Source organism: Bactrocera dorsalis, chromosome 5 (assembly GCF_023373825.1).
Source record: "Bactrocera dorsalis isolate Fly_Bdor chromosome 5, ASM2337382v1, whole genome shotgun sequence".
Classification (NCBI taxonomy): domain Eukaryota; kingdom Metazoa; phylum Arthropoda; class Insecta; order Diptera; family Tephritidae; genus Bactrocera; species Bactrocera dorsalis.
In genome coordinates, this window is record NC_064307.1 from 66,420,122 (window position 1) to 66,448,058 (window position 27,937).

Here is a 27,937-nt window from a genome sequence, read left to right on the forward strand (position 1 = left end):
AAGTAATTTAATCCTACTGCATAACAACTGGTTGCATAAATAATGGACGGCGTAGACGTAGTCGTTAATCCAGCTGCTTGGACACAACCGGATGTGCCTGGGCTTAGCAGCCACGGTGGCACTGCAACAACACCAAGACAAGGTATACACCTAAAGTAGAGCTATGAAATAACACAATAATGCCAACAACACAACAAAACAGCAGCGTAGCGAAACTGCAAGCGCGAAATTTCTAAAACGCCTCGAAGGATAAATGGCAAGCGAAAACAAAAAAAAGTCCAACGCAATAACAAAAGCAGTGTTCTTTTCGTTCTCTGATTTTGTTTTTGTTTGCGGTTGTTTTTTATATATATATTTTTTTAATTTTTTTAATTTTTTTATTATTATTTTTTTAATTTTTTAATTTTTTTATTATTTTTATTATTTTTATTTTTTAAATTTTTTATTCTTCTTTTTCTATTTCTTTGTAGCTTCATTTACGCTCTACGCCCGTTTGGCCAAAATAAAGCAGCCGCAGCATCCGTAACTTTACGCGTTGCGGCAATAAAAAGTGGTCCAAACTGATGAGCCTGGGAAAAAGTTGGCGGCAAAACAGCGGCCGCAGCAGCTGCTACAATGTGATGGCGGCAGCGGCAGCAAAAAACCCACCGCCCAGGTGCTGAGCCCAACCGTTCCAACTCTTGCGCGCTGCGCTGCCACATATTTGCCTTTGTATGTACATATGTATGTATATATATATATACATACATATATGTTCGTATGTGTTTTTGTGTCTGTGTGGATTTGTAGTGCCAACGGCTGTCGCAATATGGTCTACTCGGTCGTTCTCTCGACGGCAGCAAGCATTCAGAACTTTTTTAGCGGCAACAGCGCATTAAAAAGGCAATAACAACAACAAAAATAAAAACAACAACAAGAATAAAAAACAGCTGCTGCATAACACTGCTCGTAAAGCATAAGTGACTACACGACGCATCGTTTTACGCAATCTCCAAACACGCCACACACACACTGACACACTTCCACAGCAGATTTGCGCAGCTTCAGCGGCTCACATGTCTGTATATCCAAGTCTCTGTGTGCTGATGAAAATATGCATTGCGTGTGAGCACATTTAAGCACACTCACATGTCCACATATGTATGTGTCTAGAAAACAACAACAAACAACAGCAGCTTACCCATATCCTTCTTTGCCTTGCGCCGGCGGCATTTCGATTTGCCTCATTTTTTATGCCACTGAAACTCCGCTTGCCAAGTTGCGTCCCACTGCCGCAGCACATTTCTCATTACAAACACACACACACACATGCATGCTCAGACGCTCATTCACACTCGCTTTGCCTTTAGTCGTTAACTGTCTGCCTTACTAACAGACTAACTGACTGCTTGACTGTCTGTCTGCCTGTCTGCTTGGCTGGCGCTTAGCCGCCGGTTTGACTGCTTGCTTGGCCTTTTCATTGCCCGTCTGGCTGTCTGCCTCCTGCTTTACTTTCGTCATTCGCCGCCGCTGCTTCCCTTTGCCAAGCAAACGTCGCGTAAGTTTCCACTTTATTCTTCTGTTAAGCGTCTGGCTGCTTGGCTTGCCTTTGCATTCAGCGGTTTTTGTTTTGATTGCTGCTTCGTTGCGCTTGCAGCCTTAACCCTCCACGGCACATGAGTAATGTCTCGCGTGTACAAAGTTGTGGCAGCGCGTCTGTTAGTTGCCAAGTATAATGGCTTGCTGAGCTTAGTAGTAATCGATAATTGGAATTTTTTTGTTACAAGCTTGAAGGTTTCTGCAACTTCCACGAACATTATTCACACATTTTGTAGGCGCCCCACTTCGCTGCGGAGTTCAAGTTCATGGCGCTGTTGGAGCGCAAGTGCACGCCGTTTCAAAGCGCGAATACAACTTAAGCTCATGGCTGTTTGTATATGCATACTTTTAGGCGGCGTATATCAAGGCAACCTTTTTATATGCGGCATGTGTGAAGTAAGCCTACTTTTAGGCAGCTAGTATGCAGAATTCATACAGGGTGAGGTTTTTAATGCAGATTTATGGCAGATATTATTAATGAATATTCAATATAAATATGTATGTATATGTAAATAACAAGAAGAAATATCTTTATTGTTCCTTTAACAATCTCTGTCTCAGAGATAATAAAATCACTTTTATTAAACTTATATATTTTACAATTTTGAAGACAATATTGCAACTACAAAAATTAAGTTGCACATATACATATGTATGTATGTGTAAGTATTGAAAGAACATGTGTACATAATACCAACTTCGTCTGAGGAAATATTGATCATCTGTCTGATCAGCTGTCCTCGAATTCTGCTAATATTTTTCATTTACTTAACAGCGTATATAAAGTTTGCCACGATGTTTTTACACACAGCCGAAACGACGAAGACCCTCAAGAGCATATGTAAATATACATACATATGTATGGAAGTGATCAGCGTAACGAGCAAGTCTTTTTTTATAGTAGGGGGAAAAAATTCAGTAAAGTAATCAAAATGTTAAGGCATTTAAAGTATAATTTCTTTAAAAACCGGCGATTTGGAACACATTTTTATTTTTTTAAATTTCTGGGTGAATCCAATTTAATTTTTTCTTTAATAGAAATATGCCCCATGCAATTCTGCAAATTTCTGCATTTTTATTTTTTCTCCACGACCAGTAGTTTAGAAGTTATAAGCATTTTTGTATTCGCTTGTATTCGGCGGCTGCTTACTGTATGCTCCTGGTCGCCTGGTGGAAATCTGAGATTTTGGCACCAAATTGAATGCAATTTTTCCGCAGCGGCGCCGGCTCATTGCAAATTTGCGCGATGTGTTGCATACTCTAAGGGGCAAAATTCGGAACCCGGATGCGGCCATACGCAACGGCCGGAAACCGGAACAGGTCGCCGACCGGAAACGAAATAACGGTACCACACTTCCGGTCTGCCAACCGAACCGGAAGTCTCAAACCGGAAACGGAAGTGTCAGGCCGGACGTCGGAGGGCCGGGAGCGGAAGCGGCCCCGGAAGTGCGCACACCCCGGTTTCGCAGCCTGGCAGGAAATGGTAGACCGGAAATGGGTTCGAGTTTCCCTTGTTGTGTTTCCGGTTCGCAGCTCCCGTTTCCGGTTTGGTCGGCGGGCCGGAAGTGTGGTGTCGTTATTTCGCTTCCGGTCGGCGACCTGGTCCGGTTTCCGGGTATTGCATATGGGCGCATCCGTGTCCCGAATTTTGCCCCTTAGAGTATGCAACACATCATGAAAATTCTTGGTGCATCCGTCGCCACTGCAGGAAAAATGCATTTCAATTTGGTGCCAAAATCTCAGATTTCTACCAGGCGACCAGGAGCATGCAGCAAGCAGCCGCCGAATACAAGCGAATACAAAAATGCTTATAACTTCTAAACTACTGGTCGTAGAGAAAAAATAAAAATGCAGAAATTTGCAGAATCGCATGAGGCATATTTTTATTAAAGAAAAAATAAATTTGGATTCACCCAGAAATTTAGAAAATTAAAAATGTGTTCCAAATTGCCGGTTTTTGAGGAGAAAATCGTCAAAATGATGTTCTTTTCCAAGTGAGGCTGTTGAAATGAGATGTGGGAGGATATCCGGGTATCCCTCTATTTATTTCGAGTCCAAAACTTTTAAATTCGAACATTTTTTTCATAAACGATTAGTTTTTGATGATAATACCCAACTTACAAACTAAACAATTAAACTCAAGTCCTTGTATGGGAACATTTTTTATTTGATAAGCCATCTTAACGAAATTTAGCACAGATTATTATTTAAAGCATGCCAACAACATTACAAAATTGTTCAGATTGAACGACTATTGCTGCCATACAAACTGATCAAACATAATTATGTCCTTGTATAGGAATAATGCGAAGACATTGTTCAGATCGAACCACTGTAGCAGATAGCTGTCATAGAAACTTAACGCTCAAAATCAATATATGTATCTTTTTATACCTTTTTATGCCATAAGAAATGCACATGAAGGGTATTTTGACTTCAATGCAGCTAAAATTAACTTTTCTTTGAGCTTCAAAATCTTATATATATTTTTTTTTGGTTTTTTACTAGTCGTGAAAACTTCATTATATGTACATAGCTACGTATACATAATGTTGAACTAAGTATACTTAAAGTTGCATGCCGGTGCTGTAGCAAAGTTTTGGGATTATTCCATTATAAAATATATATTTTTTTACATATGTACTTGATATATATTAAATAAAAATTATTCATAAAACCTAATATAGCAACATTTTACTCTATACCACAAGCTTTACTAAAAATATAACTGAAAAGTACGAATTCAATAATTTAAGTTCGCTCTCTCCTCTTTTTCCAAATAAACTGCAACCTGTGACTGTACATGCTTACCAAAACTCTACCTCACTCAGGAACAGGTAAGTTTGTCCACATAGCTTAGTCCATCCCGTTTCCTACGCTCTAAGTTCTATGCCTATTTTAACTCAACTAAAACAACTCAATAATACTAACGAAAAGGCGTTGAAACACACAGAAAAAAACAGCAAAAACATGTATGCATAGGCTGCTGGACTTTTTGAAAAAATCGGTGTTTTCATAGGCAAAGCAGGGATCAAGGCAAATGCATTACAGTAAAATGCTTTGCTCAGTGAGTGAAAATGTGCCATAACCGAAACAGAAAAACACACAACAACGCACCTGAACCATTTATCAAACAAAGTACACACGGCGCAAGCCGCATGATCAAGTCATATGTTTAGTGTTTTAGTGGAGCGTGTCGAGTTGCGAAAGTTTTAGTTTAGAAGTACACAAATCAAGCAGTAACAGTGCTAGTGCAGTGCAGTTAGTATGCGGTAACTAGGCATTTAGACACCCAGTGTTGTATGTAAACATATATTTTCGGTTAATTTTTTACTTTTATGAATTTATGTAGTAATCTTAACCGTATTATAACGGTTAGCGCGCATAGTAAAGGTAGACTTATCAGTAATATAACGGTTAGCGCGCATAATTAGTTAAGCAACTTACCATTATTAGTTAGAAATGTACATACATATATATAAAACTTGATTAAAATATATTTAGTTAGCAGCTGTTGTTGTTTTAAATGAGTATTTCGTCAGCTAAAATGCAAAATAACATAACATCACTTTTCATATGTTTGAAGGTGAAGGAAAAACGATCTAAGTACTCAAAGCGAAACGAAATAAGAGTTTTGGTTATAAAATGGTTATGTATTGGTTATGCATAGGTTATGTATTGGTTATGTATTGGTTATCATACACTCATATTAAAATAAAATTTGAGTCTCGGTTATAAAATGGTCATCATACACTCATATTGGATTTGAGTGTTGGTTATAAAGTGGTTATATATTGGTTATCAGACACTCTTAATGAAACAAAATTTGAGTTTCGGTTATAAAACGATTACATATTGGTTATTACGTCCGACAGCCTTTTTCGACTTTTTTGGATGATACACTGTTTTGCATTTTACCTGCCGATTTATAACTTATAAGTGTGTTAGTTTATAATTCTTAACATACATACATGTAGTACAATCGTACATATCTATATACACACAATCGTATATATATACACAAACACGCATATATATAACCCCAACCATACATATACAAGGCTAGTTGCCAATGTACAGTACATACACACATAAATATAGTCGTTTAAAGTATAATGAAAATGGCTAGTGTTAATCAGGTTGTTGTTACCGATTTACCAGTTACCAATTTAGGTCGTTTCTTTTGATAGATGTTGTTACTCAGCTCACTGTAAGCCTACATCAACTCGTTCACAAACTTTCCAAGTAGTTTCGTGTCTATGACTACTCTATAACTCTGTACCCGCTATTTACTATATATACGCTATATATATACTATATATGAACTTATAAATAATTATGAATCATAAATGAAACTGTGACTCTTACTACTGCTCTAACTATTGTCTATACTACTACTTACCTACTTGTTTAGACACTATAAACTACTTAGTCTGTATTTTAGTGTGTTATTTATTGGTATGAAGTAATGGCAAAAACTTATGGTAGTTTATGAATAGAATCCACATTTCAAAAAAAAAATATTTAGATATGAAATTAGAAAAAAAAAAAAAAATAGAAAAAAAATTTACTTAAAAAAATTTAAAAAAATTAAAAAAAAAAATTTGAAGAAACTAAAATAAAAATTTTAGAAAAAAATATGAAAAAAAATTAGAAAAATTATTTTAACTTGAAAAAATTAATCGAAAAAAATAAAAAAATTAATTTAATTAAGAAAATTTCAAAAAATTATTTTAACTTGAAAATATTAATTGAAAAAAATTAAAAAAAATTAATTTAATTAAAAAAATTTCAAAAAAAATTGGTTAAAAAAATTAACATTAAAGAAAAAATAATTAAAAAAATAAATTAAATCGAAATTAAAAAAAGAGATCAGAAAAAGAATTTTAGAAATCGTTAAATCTCTCAATTTGTTGTATTTCGTTTTTTAATTCTTATGCATTTTCTTTCTTTCCTCTTTCATAACTTAACTTTTGTTTTCCCACTACCAATTCGCACAAAAAAAAATTTCGTAACAAAAAAATTCGAAAAAAATTGAAAATTTTAAAAAATTCGCAACTCAAATTGAACTGAAATCAACTTTAACGAAATTGAAAACGCTTACAACCAAAAAAATAAACAAAATCAATTGAAATCAATTCAATCAACCAACCAATCAACCAAAAAAAAATATGTGTGTTTGTTTTTTTCTTTTTTTCTCGTTTGTTCATTGTGCATTTTCAGGGTGGCTACTTAGATGGACTACGTTCACATTTGGGTGGTTTAACACAACGTGTCAAATCATGGTATTGGGGACGGCCTCTTGTAAGTGCAATTGTATTTTTCATTTTCCCATTTCTTCTTTTTGCAACCAGCAACAACAACCACAAATAAACAACAATAAAATACTAAAAAAATTTAAAACAGATACTTACAGCACTTTTACGCCCGCAATAACTACAATTAACACATACTTAAATCAAACTTAACTTAATTTAACTTAACTCATACTTAACTTAACACAGCGCAACTTAACGTAACTTAACTTAACAAAACTCTACTTAACGTAACTTAGCTTAACGTAACTTAACTTCATTCTACTTACCACAAATTAATTTTACTGTTAACTGTACGAAACGTAACTTAACTTAACGTAACGTAACGTAACTTAACATAACGTAACTTAACTTAACTTAATTTAACTTAACACAACTTAACTTAACGTATCTCAACTTAACTCAAACTTTACTTAATTTAACTTAACACAACTTAACTTTACTTAACTTAACATAGCTTAACTAAACTTTACTTTTAAAGCAGAACCCTCGAGCACTTTTACGCCTCCAATAACTTCAATTGACAGATATTATCTCAATTCTAAATTATCACTACGCAACTTTACGTAACTTAATGTAACCCAACTCAAATTAACGTAATATAACTTAACTTAACTGAAACATAAATTATATTAACTCTACACAGCTTAACGTAACTTAACTTAACTCCTATTGAATTTAATTTAACTTTACTTAACTTAACTAAACTTAACGTAACTCCACTCAAAGTTAACTTAGCTTAATTTAACTTGACCTAATTTAGCTGAACTTAACTCAAACTTTAACTTAACGTAACTTAACTTAACTAATACTGAATTTAATTTAACTTTACTTAATTTAACTTAACGCAACTTAACACAACTTAACCTTACTTAGCTTAACTTAACGTAACGTAACTTAATTTAACTTAACTCAACATAACTTCACTTGATTTAACTTAACTTTACTTAACTTAGCTGAACACAACTTAACGTACTTCCACATAACTTAACTTAACACAACTTAACTTAACTAATTAACTAACCCGAATGTTCAATTAAATCTAACCTCAATTTTAACTAATAAATTGCATTACAATTATAAAAACTAACTTAACTTTATTGTTGCATTCAAGTGTTGCACTGCATTTCCCTAACCAATAGTTTACAATAATACAAAAAAAATTGTTAATTAACCAATTTTGCACTGTTGTCATGAAGAAAAACTATCGTAGGCTTATTTGTAATTGAGTTTGTTAACTGCGTGCTGCCTACAACAACAACCATCCTCAATGTCCTCATGCATACTACACGCCGCCCACCGCAAGTTTGTTTCTTAAGTCTTTTGTTCGCATACGTTCGCTGCTTGCTACAGTTGCCACACGTACACACACGCATACTAAGAATCAAAACCTCTACATACACAACTACTGGCAACACACAAAAAGCACTGCATGCCTACATATCTACCTTAACCACAAGCAATCACCCACACACACAACACTCACATGCAGAACCAAACTCTGCGCTTACTCTGAGTCAACTTACACTGCTTAATTGTCACGTGTTTAATGCCTTTTATTTTTTCAACTTTATTTAAATTTGTTTCATTTATTTTTTGATTTTTTTGTGGTGTTCCAATCCACTCCATTCCATTCCATGCCATTCCATTTCCCATTTGTTCAACTTCTCAAAGTTCAAACTAAAAACAAACAACCCAAAATATGCATAAAAGCGAATGTAAGTATGGAAAAGTTGTATTCTTATGCAAAACTGCGACGAAATTTAAACAATTTTCGTACGCAATAACAGTAAATTAAGCAAACACGTTGCATACGTAATCATGTTGTAATAAATATGTAAAACACTTAACAGCTTGAAAAATATAATTGCACAATTCAGCATGAGTCACCCAAAAAAAAATTACCAGAACTCCTAGAGCGACATTGGTTTATAGAAGTCAGCGTAAAGAGCGTGGATCAAACGCATTCACGCTTCATATTTGGGAACATAATTAGTTGCTGTTTGAATCATACGCCAATAAACGTAATAAAATGGAGCAGCAATGCAGCAGTGTTTCTATTATGTGTATCAACACTGTATTTACTATAAAAAGCACTGAGTTTCTAATAAATAAATGCTCAATGAAACAAAAGTGGCCGCCTGAGATTTAAAAAAGTGTTTCGGTAGGCAGGTGGGGCTGTTCGGGTCTTTTTGTCCGTAATCCTTTATTTTAGTGTTGGTAAATGTTTTCCCTATAACTATAAATTTCGTCAGCAGCACCGCTTAACCCTAATATTTTCAGGAATTGAAACCACCGGTACTAAAATCTTCTCGCTCTATTACCAGAGGGGACTCCAAACCACCGTGTGCTTTTGATAAGATTAGGTTATACAGGCGTGTCTATGGCGTGACACCTTTTTTTGGCAAAATTCGTTCTTATTATTCAACATAGTTCCCTTCAAGGGTGATTCACTGATTAAACGAAGTATCGATTTGTCCTTTGCTTCAAAATAGACCGCAGTTTCGGCGGTCAGCTCTTCATTTAACGAAAATTTCTTCCAAGCGAGCATTCTTTTGGAGATCTGAGAATACTAAATACATAGGACTACACTGAGACTCACTATCTGGAACATGTTTGTCGATTATATCTGAAAGTAACCAAGAGGATGGAGTCATATGTAGAAGTTCACGCAAGTCAGGAAAGGCCGAAATTATCGCCATCTAACTGGTACCTGTTCCGGCTGGTCTGGCAGTTATCAGGAATACCTTTATCATCTAGAACGCATTGTTGGTTTCTCGTGAAAAAGGTTGTTCGATCCATTAAGAGATCAAGGTATTTTGCTATCTTTAATGAAATCCAAATTCTCTTAGGATTTCAAAGCCGCTTGACTATCTGTATATATATATATAGGTACATATCCCATCTTGTAAACACCTGTTTTTTATTATTCTGACATTCTGACTTTGGCTTTGGCTCTTTCTCTAATTGGCTTCGTTTAATTTCTGCGCTTGGAAGACACTGTAGTGGTCTGGTAGTCGAAAGGCGTTTCAGGTATCTACTTCTGCTGAAAAGACACCACCTATCACACGATTATCTAGTTTGGTCATATCCATATACATAATCACTACTGTATCCCTGTTCAACTCACCCATTTCCTAATCCGCTCAGGAAGTGAAACCAATACTGAGGACTGAATTCATTCAATTCTAAAGTATTTCGAAAATCCGTGGTAGTGTGTAGAGATAGGAACTTGTTTAGTATGCATCCATGATTGAGCTATCGCTCTGAAATTCGACAGACGTAATTTCCTCGTCAAGAAGTTGTTTATTTGTAGGAACCGTCGATATTGGACTAGTAGCATATAGCTGTCGTACAAACTGAACGATCAGAATCAAGTGCTTGCATGAAAACTTTTTTCATTGAATAGATATCTTCATGAAATTTGGTATCTGCTACTGTCAAAGCCCATGGTTCAATCTCTGAAGACATTGTTCAGACCGCATCACCATAGCATACAAACTGGGCGAACAAAATCAACTTATATCAAGGCATCAATATTCTACAGAAATTAATTATGCTCTCAAAAACGTAAAAAACAAAAATGACACAAAATTTGAATATATACAAATCTACTATATAATAAAAGTATCACCATTATATCATTGCATTTTTATATTATTATTATTACATATATTTTTCTTATTATTTTTTTCTGTGTAATTTTAGTAATAATTTATTTAAAGTGAACATAACAAACTGTCTATTTAAATTTAGCATAGATTTAGTTGCTCTACATTCCAATTAATCACCAATGGTTATGTGCCCTTTTCGTTAGACGCGCCCTTTTTAGCATCCGACACATGCCACACATTATATAAATAAATATATATATTTATATATACAATATATAGTTTGAGTTGTGAATACCTAATTTGTTAGCTGTAGTTGTAGTGTTTCTTTACAATAATAAAACGTAGTAGCTGATATTTTAGTTAGTGCTTTTAGTTTAGTAAATGTCTTAGCATCACAAATAGTAAAAACAATATCATTCGGCACCACAGCATACATAGCTACATAACTACATACATGCATACCTACTATGCCACTTCATGTCTTCATTTACTCGTACAAAACTCATCGCGGCCGAAAACGAAGCCAGCTGTGCTCAGCTGAAAAGCGCCAAAGAGACGTTTAAGAGGAAAATATATGTATATTTGAGGCATATATATAGGCGCATAAATGTATAATATATACATTTACAGATTTTTGTTTAAGCTTACGGAAAATGGAAGCTATAATTATTTCGGAAATTTTCAGTATATAATTTGTTTGATTTAAACAATTCATATTTTTTAAATAAATATTTTTCATTAATTTTAATTTAATTATTTTTTTTTTAATAAATTTTTAATATTTAGTAGATATTTTTTTTACTTAAATTTAATATATTTAATATAACATTTTATTTTTTTAATTAAGTTTTTTTATTTAACTTATAATTTTTTTTTACTTTAATAATTGATATTTTTGAAATAAATATTTTGAATTAATCTAAAATAAATATTTCGATTTAATATTAATTTAATTTTTTTAATACTTTTTTTCATTTTGCTTAAAATTAATTTTTTTTAAATAAATATTAATTAATTGAATTAATATTAAAAAAAATTAAAATTAATTTAATTAATTTAATTTGTAAGTTGTTTTTTAACATTTAGTACATATTTTTCTTAAAAATTTAATATTTTATTTGATAAATATCTTAAATTAGTATTAATTAAATTTTTAAATTGATTTCCTAATTTTTAGTACAAATTATTTTACTTTGAAAATTAATATATTTTAAATAATTTATTTTTTTCTCTAATTTTTTAAATTAATAAAAATTAGCACATGTTTTTTAACTTAAATATTAACAATTAATTAATTTTTATCAGTTAGAACATTTAAAAAATTAATTATGTTTAATTTTTAATTTTATAAATACATTTTAAATTTTTATTATATAATTTTTTGCTTAAAAAATAATATATTTAAAATACGTATTTTAAATTAATATTAATTTAAAGTTTTAAATAATTTTTTTTAAATTTTTATTACAAATTATAGCTTAAATTTTTGTAATTAATTTTTGATAATTACCTATTACTAATCTTAATTTAACTTCTTTAATTAATTAATTTAATTTTCTAAATTGATTTTTAGTATATAATTTATAATAATTATATGGAATATAATTTTTGCTCAAAAATAAATTTTTCAAATTTAAATTAATTGATGAAAAAATTGTAAAAACCTAAAAAATTTTTAATTATATTTTTAAATTAATTTAACATTTTTAAACTATTTCATTTATATTTTTAGTTTTCATTATTCAGTTTTCAAGCTTGAATATAATTTCTCAAATTTAGTTTATTCAAAAATGCAAAAAAAAAATTTAAAAAACTTTAAGAAATGTAAGTTTGGGAAAATTTTTGTAATTTACATAATAATTAAATAATTTAGTAATTTTGATAACAAACATTTTATTATTAAAATTTAAACTTGAATTTAATTTTTAAAATTTTTATTCATTAATTTTTTTTCAATTTCAACACAACTTTCAAATACAGCTAAAAATTTTGCTAGACTTTAACTTCAACAAATTTTCTGCTTTAAATTTTTTTATTTTGAAAAAAAAAATATTTAATAAAAAAAAAAAAATATTTTATTAAATTTTTAAATATTTAAAAAAATTAGTTTATTAAAATTGTATTAAATATTTTTTTTTATTGCAAAAAAATTTTTTTTCTTAATTTAAGACTTTAATTTTTTTCAAAAAAAAAATATGTTTTTATTAAAAATTTAAATTTTTTTAACTCAAATTTTTTTTATTTAGAATATTTTTTTTTTTTATTTGAAAAAATTATACTTTTTATGGACTTATATATTTGTCTAGCATATACTATATTTTTCCTCAATCCTTGCGCATTTGGTCCGCCGCATTTCGTACAACATTTGCGCAAACCTCATCTGACACTTAGCCATACAAGCATACATACTTACATATATGTTGCAACAAACACCAAAGAACAACAAGTTTTCAGTCTCGAAACCACTGCAAATTTTTACAAAAAGTTCAATCAAAGAAGACGAGTAAAACGCATTCAATTTACAAACTTTTACTCAAGCAATGCATTATTATTGAAAAGAAAACTACTTTTGTTCAATACACCGATTCTTATGCAAAACTGTTTTTTTATTACCTTTTATCTTCAAATGTTTGCCTACTCTGCAATTTGCCTTAAACCAAAAACCAAAAAAAAAAATCAAAAACAAAAACAAAAAACAAACCAAATCAAATCAAAAAACTTTTCACACAAATGCAAAATTGAACTAAATAACCGATTGGCTTTGAATACGCAACTCGCACACAAATAATTTTCCAAAATTGAAAAACCAATAACAATAACTAGGAGTTGGCCACAAAACTCTCGAGAAGTTTCGATATGAAGGAGGAGGGAGGCACACTGCTGGGCGACAAAGGTGTACGCAGGCATCAGGTGAGTGCGCGCAAGCCAAAATGGTGGTAAGAACGTTAAGTGTTGAATATTTTTTCTATGCTCATTTCGAATATTCATTTCTTGAATTTTATTGCAAATTTAAAAAATATAAAATAAGCAAAGCTACTCGCTCAAACAAAGCAATTTAGCGCGTGCCATTTCAATTAGAAAACATATAATTTTTTAAACAAATTGACGCTATAGTAAATTTGAAAGAAATGCAAAGCCATAGCAACATTTGCAAAATACATACAAACGCTCAACACACTCACAACGCAGCGCACAAACGAAAACAAGCATAACTCAATAATATATATACGATTCTCAATAAGTTTCTCCACAACGCGTTTCATCTGTTCACTCTCATGCTCAGCCAAAACTCATTTACAGTCTACAATTCTCGTGCGCTCTCGCTCTCAACGCCCTCGCTCTCTTTTCTACACAGTTCACTAAGTTTGCATCCCTATATTTTCAACTGAAATTCCGAAAATTTCACTGCAACCTAAAATTATTTAATTAATTATTTATTTATTTTTTGTTTTTTTTTTAATTATTTGGATTTTTTTAATTTTTTATCTGTTGGCCTTGCAGTACACCCAATTGTTATGACTTATTTACTCTATCGAAACGTAATATAAATACTTATGCTCCTTGTTTACTGATTTTGCTGCCTGCTAACTAACTAACTTAGCCAAATTCTCACCTATATTAGTTAACTAGTAACTCAGTTTTACTAACTAGTTCCATTATTTTGTCAATATACTTATTTTTACTTATTTACATACAATAAATACCACACCCGAAAACACACACCAAATAATTAACTATAAGCTGACAAATACTTATAATGTATTTATTCTATTTGTTGCTTAACTCTGAGTTAGAAACTAGCAGGAGAAGAGAAAACGAAAGTTAGTAAGCGATCTCAAACTCTCACAACATAAGAGAACAATATTCACTGAACTTTTCTGAGCTATAGAGAACTGCTTGTTTACTCAAACGTTTTTGCTCACAAATATCATTACCGCGTATTCGTATAGAGAGCATGTTTTTCGTATAGTGAGCGTAAAAGTCAGACTGTAACCAATCAAAAGGCAGATCTGCTCTTTTCTTGACATTACTTCGATTTCTCAAAATATGATGAGGTTAGGAGCCTTTGGAGACTGTATAGAGTTGGAGACCAATCAAAAGGCAGATCTGCTCTTTTCTTGACATTACTTCGATTTCTCAAAATATTATGAGTTTAGGAGCCTTTGGAGACTGTGATTACACGAGCACCCTTTTGTCGCTCAAAATGGTTTATTTTTGTTCCATACAATTTTACAGCCGCTCAAGGACATATTTTTCAAGCAAAAATAGACACTTATAGACTTATATTTCAGGGCACAATAGACCAAAGGTCGTGGTGCAATCCTCGTCCATTTAGATTCCAGTTGACTATAACATTATTGCGCCACTCTGTCAGCACTACATGAGCTGCTCAGCTGTTTTTAGAGTTCAACCACAAGCAAATACAAACCTTTCATGTATAAAGTGCCAACCTAACCCAACCTAACCTTCAATATACCTGAAAATATACTTGAAAGTATACTTGAAAATGTACAAATTGTAAATAAAGTTTAACTTTTCAATGTGGAAATTCCTTGTCTGTTTTTCTGGTGGTTTAGTGTATATGACTCCATGTGCCTGAAAATTAACTCTACTTCTTGACGTTTTAAACGCCAACGACCAAGTAACTAACTGTTAATTGTGGCAACCTTTAAATGTGTATAGTTTACTGTATATATATTTATACATATGCATATATATACCTGCCTTAAGAAGTCTAAAATATATTAATCTAAATTTGTTGTTTGATTTTTCTACTAACCATTACAGTCCATGCAACGCCTTTCGGCCGAGCAAAATGGTTCAACGACTGAACAAACACATGAACACAATCCAAACGTCGTACCTGATCATAGAGGCAACTTACACATTACTGTTAAGAAAACTAAACCAATTTTAGGTATTGCTATCGAAGGTGGTGCTAACACAAAACATCCGCTTCCAAGGATAATCAACATCCATGTGAGTAACTCTTGTATTTGAGCTGTATACAAAAAGCTTATTGTTATTTTTATTGCTGTTCGTTGCTTAGGAAAACGGTGCAGCATACGAGGCGGGCGGCCTCGAAGTCGGGCAACTCATACTGGAGGTGGACGGCAACAAAGTCGAGGGTCTACATCACCAGGTAAGTTCAAGCTGGAAATATTATGAATTTCATATATAAACGCATGCTTTCTCCAGGAGGTTGCCCGCCTGATAGCCGAATGCTTTTCGAATCGCGAAAAGGCCGACATAACCTTCTTAGTTGTCGAAGCGAAAAAGTCGAATCTGGAACCAAAACCAACGGCGCTTATATTTTTAGAAGCCTAACATTTGCTTGCCCTGCCGGCTAATGAGGACCCACTGGAACGACAAAAGCTCGAGTTCCTATTCGAATGGGGTATCGATTTAACGACAACGCCAAAACCAATGCCAACACCAATACCATTAACAAAAGCTAAAAATCCACCGCCACTGCCACTCAACATTAAATCCATCAACCATCCATCACATCAGCCAGCAACGGCGACACACCCACAACACACACATACAACGCTGGCGCCGCATCATCATCAGCAGCCAACGGCGCAGCAACATGTTGCCAACGCAACAGCAACAACACCAACAACAACCAACACAACAACGCGAACGCATACGCCACAAACTACACAAGCGAGCACGGGGATGCCAACGCAGACAACGAGCGCCAAATACACGAGGAGTCCAACACAACAACAGCAGCAGCAGCAACAACAACAACACTACCAACAACGTACAACACCAACTACCGCCACAACAACACCCACAAAAAGTACACAACAACAACAGCAGCAACATCAAAGACTGACACCAAGCGAGCGCACGCGCGCCGCGGCCACCACAAGAACAACAGCAACACCAACAGCATCAGCGCCAACGTCACGTGAGCACACACCCACGCGCAGCACACAATCACATTCACAACAACAACAACATCATCAGTCATCCTTACAGCGCCAGCCATCGGTGAATCAACAAAAATCACAACAACAACAACACGAACAGAGGCGCGACCTCGAACGCAAAGACTCACAGCGCGAACGCGATCGCGCGAAAGAGCGCGAACATGAGCGCCAGCGTGCACATGCTGATGCGCGCGAGCGTGAGCATGAGCGCGAGCACGAACGCGCACGCGGCCGTGAGTTGGAGCACGAGCGTGAACGGCAGCGTGATTATGCGCACGAACGTGCACGTGATTACCAACATGATCGCGAGTATGCGCGCGAACGTGAGTATGCCGCACGTGAACGTGAGTACGAGCGTGAGTTGTCACGTGATGCGCGTCACAGCGAGTATGAGCGCGAACGTGAGCTATCACGTGATGCGCGTGAGCGTGAATATGAGCGCGAGCTGCCACGTGATGCGCGTCACAGCGAGTATGAGCGTGAGCGTGAGCGTGATTACGCGCGCGACCGTGAGTATGAGCGAGAGCGCGACTCCGAACGTGAACACGCCCCACCACCGTCATCAGCACACACAACACAACAACATCAACAACAACAAGCCCATCATCACCAACAACAAACACATTACAATAAAACGAATTATAATTCCGTTTACCAGTAAAAAAAGAACAAAAGGAAAACCAACAAACAAACAAACAAAAACGAATTTGAGAAATTTTTGCTAACGAAATTAACCACCAACAACAAAGAAACGTATGCTTGTAAAATGAATTACTTAACGCAGTAACAACAACAATAACAGCAATAGCAACATGGTACAAACAACAACATGAACAACAAAATTGAAACAACAACTCTACACAACAACAACAATAGTAACCATGCATGGAACAACAATAAAGTCTATAATTTTGAATTGTGCAAACTGTGTAACTTCCACGCGTTAAAAGAAACACTTAGCAATTCCCCTACGCAATAGTTCAATTCTAGCAACAACTTTCAACAACTTACAACTAATTACAACTAACTCTCTGCATAGCGCCGCCGTTCGTTTCACTACTGAATAACCCCCCGCCTACGCGTTCCATCTTAGTACCCCGCGCTCTCATAGTATCGCTTAAAATTTTTCCCCCTCTCTCTCTCTCTCTCTCCCATCATAGAAAAAAATATTAAAAAAATGAAAAAAAATTGTTTTGTGTGCTTAAACGGTTATAATTTTTAGCTTTTGTACACCAACTCGCTAAATAGTATTATTTGCGATTTTCACGACACTCACACACACACACACGAGATACTCAGCCAAGTTGTAGAGACATTTAATGGCTTATTTTCGCTTCCGCCTCGTCTATGTTTTTTAGATGTTTGTGCTTAGTGTTTTATCGTCAGCTTTAAATGCTTCAAACGCTTAAAATCACGTTCACAGCTGCGGCAAGTATGAGAAGGCGTCCAACGCGTCATGCCAAGGCTGCCGAGTTTATGCTGGGTTGAGTGCTAGCAGCAACTTTTAGCTATTTTCAACAGGAAATTTGAGAAAATTCGAGTTTACACTGAGTTCTTTAGGGTTAAACGTTGTAAGGAAGGTTTTTCGATTTTGGAAATAGGCGACAGTGTTGCCAACTTGTTTAAAAGTGCCGCACTTGTGATTAAAAAAATTTAATTTCTATGAAAACCTCTAAAAGTGTTGTTAAATGCGAGTGTGTTGTAATACGATTTATACTAAAAACTCCGTGTTTATGCTAAACACCAGTATGAAACATAAACTCAAGTTAACGTCTCAACTGATTTCTATAAAAACACCTAGAAATATTTTGTAACTTTCATCATTTTGTACTGTAAACTCCTTGTTGAGGCTAAACACCAGTATGACGCATAAATTCGTGGAAATTGGCTAGCTAAAGCTTTCAGCGAAACCTCATACAGTATTGGCAATGCTTGGGACCACATAAATTAGCAAATTTGTGCGAACTCTTACTTTACGCCTGTGCTGTTGAACACTTTGCTTTATTGCATATTTAAACTTCCAAATTTATTCGTATCAATAAAACACTGCCACAACAACAAACACTGTAAACACTTTTACACAAATGAGTATCTCGTAGGCAACACAAACAAACCAGAAACCCGAATAAAGACAACAATCCAAACAACAAAAGATGGTAAAACCCCAACACTTTTTATAAAAAAAATTAAAAATTATAAAAAAATTTAAAAATTAAAAAAAATTAATCCAACAAAAAAATTTAAAAAAATATATAAAATAAAAAAAATATTTCAAAAAAATATTAAAAAAAAAGATATTTCAAAAAATATTTCAAAAAAAATAAAAAAAAAAATAAAAATTAAATATTTTTAAAAATCAACGCAAAAGCATATTTAAAAATGTTTAAAAAAACATAAAAAAAAAATAAAAAAAAAAAACAAATACACCGAAATACCAAAACAACCCATAGCAAGTACCAAACCAATACAAAAACCACACTGCAGTTCAAACCTACCCACAAAACTGTAACACCTATACTAATACAATACACAGCCTGTTAATTAAACTTAATTTAATTTAAAATATATATGTATGTATGTTTTAAGCAGTAATATACAAAGGCACGCATATACATAGTTGCAACACTAGTCTCTACTATCTCTATAAATGTATCTAGTCTATATTAAATTAACTCTTACTTATGTATGTATTTGTAAAACTGCATTGTATTGTGTAATTAATTCTATTTGTACGTATGTCATGTATATATCAGTTAACTGTAGTTTGTATGTTAAATTGTAATTTTATGTGCCACAAATTGCACACTAAACGCCAAAATCCTGTACTTTATGCGACACACAACACACACACATACTTAACTATGTATATGTATGTGTGTGAATATATTTTTTTGACTTACTACTCTCTAATAAGTCTAACGCAGCATACTTTTGTGCGCCTTCAACGGCGTTTCAACGCGCTGTTATTAAGTGTAGCATACCCACAGGCGCCAAGCAAGTGCTGTGCTCAGTTTATTTGTGTGTATGCAACTAATTTGTGAAGCTACACGACTTTTACAGTTACAAACAGTTACACCCACACACAAACACATATAGATACCACACTTTACACACACATACATACGTTTACGTTGTAAACGCAGGCAGCTTTATATGTACAGTACATATGCATGTGTTTGGCATGCTTTGCGCGATTTTTGTGTGTTTGTATGTAACTAAAATAATTGCAGCAACAATATGATAGGTTGGAGGAAACGCAAATGAACCGTTATACATATTAGTAAATGCTGCAACTGAGTTGCAACACCAGAGTCAAAGATATGCAACAAAAAATTAAATAAATATTTATAGAAAGAAGCCCACCTAAAGCCAATATTTAAGTGCAACACTAAGATGGCAGTAGCAGGAGAAAACAATGTCGATAATATGTATGTACTATAGCAACCAAAAGCAAACACACCCACACAACCTAACCTCAAAATTAAGTAAATAAATAATTAAACGTAGTAGCAGACAAACACAGGCACATACACACACACACCCACACCCACAATCATAAACAAAAGGAGAAACAGCAGCATAAGAAAAACTACAAAAAACAAAATATTAATTGAATATTCCTTAGAAAGCACCAACAACTTGTACCCCCGATTAGTATGTGAGGCAAATAATAGCACATAGTCTACAAAATAGTTAATAATAAACGTAAACAATTAGCAATGAGCGAACGAACGAACGATAGGCAAAATTTAGCAAAAGCAGAATTTCATGTGAATAACCGTACATCGTAGTCAATGGTGTTACAATTAGAAACCGCTATTAGAAACTAACGTAAAATACCTTAAATAAAAGTCACATACAAATTTTAGTACAACTACGCACTGCACTTTCAAAAAAAAAACAAAAAAAAAACAACAACCAAAAGTAAAAACCAAAAAGCAACAACAAGCAAATTTCGCAAAACGCAAATCTTTTAAGCAAATCGCCAAAGAAACCAAAGATAAACGCAATTTAGCCAAAAGCTATAAGCAAATATTATATAATTAATATGTAATTGCAAAGTATCTCTCTCTCACATGGTAAACGAGTTATAAACATTAACCAAAAAACGCTAAAATACATTTATCAACAAGAAAAAAACCAAAAAAAACTATCGTACGTACATACATCTTAAACAAAAACGCATGCAACGCATCAAAGCAGTAGAAGAGGCAGACAGCAGAGGAGCAACGCGAAGCTTAACGTATTCACAAATCAAATGAACAAATGTAGCAAACACATGCAACATGCAACAAATGAGGTTGATTGGCATTAGAGATAAAGGTAAAACAAAGTTGAAAAAAAAACAACAACAACAACAATCGTTAAATTAGAGTATTGCAAAATAAATAGCCGACAGGGCGCGATAAGCAGGCGCAGCAGCAGCAAACAATACTAAAAACAACAGCAAGATTAATTGCAAGAGCAACATTTATTGCCACAGCTTGTTTAGTAGCAAAGCTCGATTAAGTGCAGCGGGCACATTATTAGCAAGAGCAAGATTTATTGCCATAGCAAGTTTAGTTGCAACTACGATATTGATTGCAACAGCCAGTTTTAATGCAACACCAAATTACTAGCAACAGCAAGCTTATTCGCAACTTCCGGATTAGTTCCAATATCAAGGTTAGCTCCAACAGCAAAAGTCGTTGCAACATCAAGATTAAAAGCAACATCAAGTTTAAAGGCAACGTCAAGTTTAAATGCAACAGCAAGATTTGTTGCTATATTAAGAACGTTTAGATGAGCTGTAACAGCAAGTGTAATTGCAACATTAAGATTAGGTGCAACATTAAGGTTAGTTGCAACAGCAAGATTTCATACAACAGCGAGTTTTAATGCGATAGCTGGAACTTTTTCAACAGTAAGAACGTTGAAATTAGTTGCAACATCAAGAGCGCCTAGATTAATTGCAACAGCACGTTTAGTTGCAATAGCAAGATTTAGTGCAAAAGCAAGCTTAATTGCAACAGCAATATTAATTGCTACAACAAGATTTATTGCAAAATCAAGAACGCCTAGAATAGTTGCAACAGCTAGTTTAGTCTTTATTAGTTGCAACAGCAAAATTGGTTGCAACAGCTGATTTAGTTGTCGTCTAGATTGGTTGCAATAAAAGGTTTAGTTGCAACATAGAGATTGGTTGCAACACCGCAACTACAAAATAGCAACGCTTTGCTAAACTAGACAAATTAGTGGCGAAATAAATGCAAAACACAGCTAACGAGCAAATTCGGACTTGAAACAAAAACAATTATTAGGTGAAACTAGTGCAAAGAAAATATATATGAATAAGGAATTAGGCGCAGAAGTAAAGTAGTGAAAAATTGGCAACTTTTTGCCAAATGTACAAAAACAAAAAATTAAAAATATTAACATTTTTTCAAAAAACAAAATTCTTTCAAAAAATTTGTTTCAAAAAAAATTTAAAAATTAATTTTTTACAAAGAAAACAAATTTCAAAAATTTCAAAAAAATAAATAATTTTTTTTATAAATATTTTTTTATTAAATAATTTTTTTTTATAAAAATTTTTTATAAAAAAAAATATTTTTTTTTTTTTGTAAGTATTAAAACTTTTTTCAAAATTTTTTTTTTCAAATTTTATGCGCTTCTAAGGCATCGCACGGAACCTTCTGCCCATGTGCAGCGTGCGAAAACCATAATACTATGCACACGCAGACGGCAGCGCACTCGTTTATATCAAAAACAAAAAAGAAATTAAAAGAAACCACCCTACCCACCCCTCTCTTACATTAACTACAACTAACTAACTAGTCTTGAAACGTTTGCTGTACGTTTATTTTCTGCTGTAAATACTTTCGGCTTTTATATAGAAATAGTCTTACGCAGAACGAGGCAAACTGCGTGCAGGAAATCAAACTTCTTTTCATATTGCAATAACACTTTGTTTGTAGTTGTATTTGAAACTGAAAATTTAGCTAAAATTATTTATTACTGTGTGCATTGAAAGAAGCTGAGGGAGACTAATGGACAGTGCTGTGTAAAATTCTAAATCTTACATTGAACCCAATGAGCGAAAGAGCAAAGGTCAGTGTCGATCCCTTCACAACTTTTTCGCCAGTTTCCATTTGATATATTATTACTAATTTCCGTCTATCTCTCGCACACTCAACCTGTTATCTAACCTGTAAATCTGTGGCTGTTTCTCTCACTTTTTATTGTACGCAAAATAGGTTATACTAGCAACGAAATCTGCAACTGATCAGCAGCCGATTTAATCATGCCTGTCATTATGTCTGTCCGTCAAGTATGGAATTAAGTACTTTTATGGAAAACTTTTTTGATTAAGCCATATTTTATTTGATGTTTATGAAATCTTTCGCCATAATATCCGAAGAAATTGTTCAGCTCGGATCACTACAGCATATAGCTGCCATGTAAACTGACCGATCAAAATAAAGTTCTTGTATGAAAAACTTTTTCAGTTCACGAGATCAGTCGCTATCACTCCTTCTTACGCAGTATTAACCTCCTGCACTCTCACAGCAATCTATTGTTGCTTTTGTCTCGCTCTTGATTATTACTTTGTCTCATTGTTTCTCTTTCTCCATTATTTATTGCAGGAGATGAACACGCTCCCAGAAGCATCTCTTTTTTTCAGTTATTGTCTCTCGCTCTCTCTCTCTCTCTCTTACTGATATTGTCACGCTCTCTTATACGCCTAAACTCCTGCACGCTCCCAACCTCTCGACACGTTTCTGTCGTGGAAATGTTAAAAACTTGCAAGGAGTTATACAATGCTTCAGTAATACTTTATTTTCAAATTAATTAACATTTTTTTTTAATTTTTTCGAGAAAAGAAATTAAAATACTAAAAACATTTTACATACAATTTTTGTGCTCCAAATAGCAGTCTTAAAAAATTCAAATACATTTAGGACTTTTTCGAAATTTTGAAACATCATTTCATAGTTGCAAGTTTACAAGGAAAAAATTCTAAAATTAACTACTTAAAGATTGTTTTACCAAAGAAAGCATTAATTATATATATAATTAGAAGAAAATGTGACGAAATTAAAATTAAATTATTAATTAAAATTAATTAAATTAAAAAATTAAAATTAAAATTAAATAAAAATTAATAAATAGAAATTTTGTTAACTATTCATACGGCAAGTTAAATTATAATGATTTACTATTGGCATAACGGTAAAAAAATAATTATAATTAAAATGCAGCAGCAAGTGTGTGTGTACGTAGAGACGTTCGGCAATAAACGAGCATTGTATGTGTATGTGAGTAAATTGTGCTTGTAGTGGTTTAGGATAAATATTTGAAAATAATTGAAATTGAAAAATTATTGCAAACAACACAAGTTAGGTTAGCTTAAAGTAGAAAAAAAAGAAAAGAAGTCTAAAAAATAACGGAGAAGAAAATGTAGAAGGGTTGTGAAGAGAGCTTAGCGCAGAAATATGAAGGGAATTCTGAAACAATCTCGAAGAAGAAAATGTAGAGGAATTAAGATGAGAGCTTGAAGAAGAAAAACAGAAAAGAAGTCTAAAAAAATCAAGAAAATTAATGAAATATGAAGAGAGCTTAAAAAATCTTGAAGTAGAAAATGTGGAAGTTTAAAAGAAAAAGTGTAATAAAATATAGACAAAAATATGAAGAGAGCTTCAAGGAGAAAAGAAATCTTAAAAATATCGTAAAAGACAATGTAGAAGAATTTTGAAGAGTGCTTAGCGCAGAGAAAAGCAAAAACTTCTGAGGAAAATCTGGTACAAGCAAATATAGAAGAATGAAGATGAGAGATTGAAAAAGTGCTAAAAATATGAAGAAAATGTAGTGGAAATGTGAACAGCGCTTAAAGGAGAAAAGAAGAAAAGAAAGAGAATATAAGAAAAGTCTAAAAGAAAGAGCTAAATACAAATATAGCAGAATTTTAAGCAGAAGAAAGGGGATTCCATAAAAATCTTGTACCAGAAAATGTGGAAAAACTAACATGAGAGCTTGAAGGAAACAAAAAGAAAAGAAACCTAAAGAAATGCAAGAAAATGTAGCAAAATTCCGCAGAGCGCATTGAGCAGCAAAATGAAGAGAATTCTAAAAAATCTCGGAGAAGAAAATATATTGAAAAATTAGTAAAACGCTTGTATTAGCACGTGAGCGGAGCACTGCTTGAATTTTCGCATGCATGAGGGTTTAATTTTAGCATACAAACAAAACAGGTGTTGTATATAAATACTTATATATACTTATATATACATATAATATGCACTAAGCATTTGTAATATACATACTTAGTTATATAACTTTTAATATATCTATCGATATAAGACATTTAGTGTGTAAAGTGTGCAAAGTGGCAGCCGGAAATGCACGTATGGCCAACCGTTAGAACCAAGCACTAAGAAAAGCTAAACTAAATTAAGCAACAATAACAAGAAACATAAAACTTGTATAAGTAATATCACGTGGCAACCTAGTCATACAAATAAACTAAACTAAATATTAAACTGAACTGTATGGATATGTAAAATACTCTAACTCTGTGCTAAATATATATTTACTATGTCTATACATATATATATGCATATATTTACTATCATATAGCCACATACATTACATATGTAAAATGACATGCAATCGCTACATTTAGAGAATTTATGACATACATTATAAATTACTAAAAGAAAGATAAGCAATTTCCCAACAATTCTCAATGCAAATAAAAAGCAACAAAAACAAACACATAGCAAACAATTAATAATAAAAAATAACGCATACATATTTAAATGGGCAAATGCATTTATTGACATAGCAAAAGCAAAAAAAAAATAAAAATAAAAAGCAAAAATGAAATTAAAAATAAAATAAAAACAAAAAATAACAACAAAAATAATAAAAGCAAACGCAAAAATAAAAGCAAAAAACAGCAACAAAAATAACAAAAGCAAAAATAAAAATAAAAATAAAAAACAAAAATAAAAATAAAAAACATGCACCAACAACATAATCAAGCATATACATACATTAGAGTGGGTCGATTTTTTTCCTAAAAATATTTCTATGCGGGAAATGTTCTACGGCTGAAACTAACCAAATGTGCCTAAGCAACTATGGGTCTAAAACCGGTTTCGAGCCAGCGATTTTTAAGGCGAAGTTTAAAGAATCTGACCAATCGATTTTATTGGAGATGTCTTCTTTTTCTTCTTTATTGACATAGACACCGTATATTAGGGATATATGTTATAGTTATACAATATGGTCTATTCCGACAAATAATCAATAGAATATCAAACTAAATATGAAATGATCAGTACTAATATCAACTAAGAATAAAATTTTAATGGGATATCCCAAAAACAGACGAACAAAATTTTATGATGCCTAAATATCTTCACCTGAAAATATAAACATTAAAATTATTGGTTCGGATACAGTTTTGGAGTCATAGTCTCTTATGCAATATTGTTCAGCATGATCCGCAGAACATTTCCCATATACATAACTTTTCCGTTTTTTTTGGGTTTTTTTTTTTTGGCTCCCTAAAAATCGACCCGCTCTAATATACAAATTTAGTTGAATGAACGCATATAGTGTAAATTGGAGTCTATAAGCATCAGTATATACGCTTATGTAGCATATAGTGAATGAAAAGTAAACGCATAGCATCACTTACATACATACATACATACATAGTTGCTATGATGCAGCAGCAATGCATGCAGAAGCAGCAAATGAGCAAGCCTGAGAGCAATAGCAAATTTAATATATTACATTATTTTAATATATGTATGTATTATATAAAACTCTCTCTATATATATATATAATGTAATATAAAAAGCAGTTGTAAAGCAAAGCTACAGTTAATTTAGCAAATAATATTTATGATTAGCCCTTTTGATGCTGTAGATATGTATGTGTACAAATAGCAACAAAAAGACCGATATTTAAACAAAAAAATATAATAAAAGCAATTTAATTTTAAAACTGCTAGTAAAAAACAATCTTCAAATTGAAATTTCGTTTTAAATTTTCTTTATTTTTTTTGATTTTTTTCAAAAAATTTTTTTTTGTGATTTTTATTTAAATTAAAATTTTATTTCATTTTTCTGCTTTTTTTGTTAGTTTTTTTTTTTATTTTTATTTCAATTCAAATTTAATTAAATTGTTTTATTATTTTTAATCTATTTTATATTTTTTTTTATTTCATTTTTTTTTTGTTTTTATATTTATTTAAAATGTATTTTAATTTTTTTTGTGTTTTCTATGCTTGTTTTCGTTTTTATTTATTTTTTGTCTTCTTTTTGTTGTTATTTTTATTTCAATTAAAATTTATTTTTGTTATTTTTATTTTATTTCAATTATAATTTATTTTTATTGTAATTTCAATTAAAATCTTATTTAATTTTTATTGTTTTTGGTTTTTTCTTTTGTTTTTATTTTTATTAAAATGTGATTTAAGTTTTTATTGTGTTTTCAATGCCTGTTTATGTTTTTTTTTTATTTCTCTTTCAATTAAAATTTATTTTTTTTTTATTTTTACATTCATTTCAATTAAAATTTATTAGTTTTATTCTTTGCTTTGGTTTTTATTTTATTTGTTTTTATTTTTATATCAAATAAAAAAGATTTATTTTTTTTCTATGCTTGTTTTTGTTTTATTTTATTTTTTGTTTGGTCTTGTTTTTGTATTTGTAATTTTTATTTTTATTTCAATTAAAATTTAATTATTATTTTTTGTTTTTTAATTTTGTGTTTTTTTTTTTTAATTAAAATTTCTTTTTAAAAATTTTAGTTTTTGTCTTTGCTTTGTTTTTTATTTTTAAATCTAATTTTAATTGATTTTATTTCAAATAAATTTAATTTTTCTGTTTTTGTATTAACTTTTACTTGGTTTCTTTTTTTGTTTTTATTTTTTTTTTTAATTTTTTTTCCTTTCTTTTTATTAAATTTTTCTTATAACTTACACTCAAAAAATTTAATTTTAACACAATCATTTGCTTGAAATAAAAAATAAACAAATTAAAATTAAAAATAAAAATAAATAAATATATATAAAAAATTAAAAAAAAAAAAACTGTAAAAATATTTGGCAGTTCTGTAAATTTCAAAAAATTACAAGAATTTAATTACACGTATATATAGCTAAATATACATATATATAAATAAATATATCTAAAATCGCTAAATAGGTGCATACATACATATGTAAGCTATGAAATGAGCAGTAATACTAGAAATGGCTAAATATTTAGAATTCAAAAAGTTAAACATTAAATAAAGCTAATTAATGTCATTAAAACTGTATTTAAAAGTTAATATTGAAATTAAATTTAATTATTGCTGATTATATTTACTAAATAATATATAAAAAATATAAATATAGAAAAAATTACATTAGTAAGTAAAAAATATAAATAAATTAGCAAAAAGTAAAACATTCACATAGCAATGAAGTAAATATAAAAAATTAAATAT

The 27,937-nt window shown here is 31.8% G+C and overlaps 2 protein-coding genes across 4 annotated transcripts in view; both read left to right on the forward strand.

Annotated features, from left to right (window-relative positions):
• The window catches only part of LOC105225975 (uncharacterized), a 110,285-nt gene extending 94,441 nt beyond the window's left edge, over positions 1-15,844 (forward strand). Inside the window, exons 13-17 of one of the 3 annotated variants that reach the window (XM_049457452.1) lie at positions 6,802-6,882; positions 13,331-13,417; positions 15,296-15,487; positions 15,558-15,650; positions 15,707-15,844. In XM_049457452.1, the coding sequence (XP_049313409.1) occupies positions 6,802-6,882; positions 13,331-13,417; positions 15,296-15,487; positions 15,558-15,650; positions 15,707-15,835 (582 nt within the window). In that variant the 3' untranslated portion in view covers positions 15,836-15,844. Of the gene's footprint in view, positions 1-4,409; positions 5,314-6,801; positions 6,883-13,330; positions 13,418-15,295; positions 15,488-15,557; positions 15,651-15,706 lie in introns of those variants that run through there. The other 2 variants (XM_049457451.1, XM_049457449.1) reach the window with 2 other exon arrangements.
• On the forward strand, positions 15,836-25,302 carry LOC115066136 (putative uncharacterized protein DDB_G0271982; the record flags this gene model as incomplete). Its single annotated transcript, XM_029550065.2, has 1 exon — positions 15,836-25,302. A coding segment is annotated over one exon (1,275 nt), but the record flags the coding sequence as incomplete, so codon positions are not given.
• Between the last annotated feature and the right edge of the window lie 2,635 nt (positions 25,303-27,937).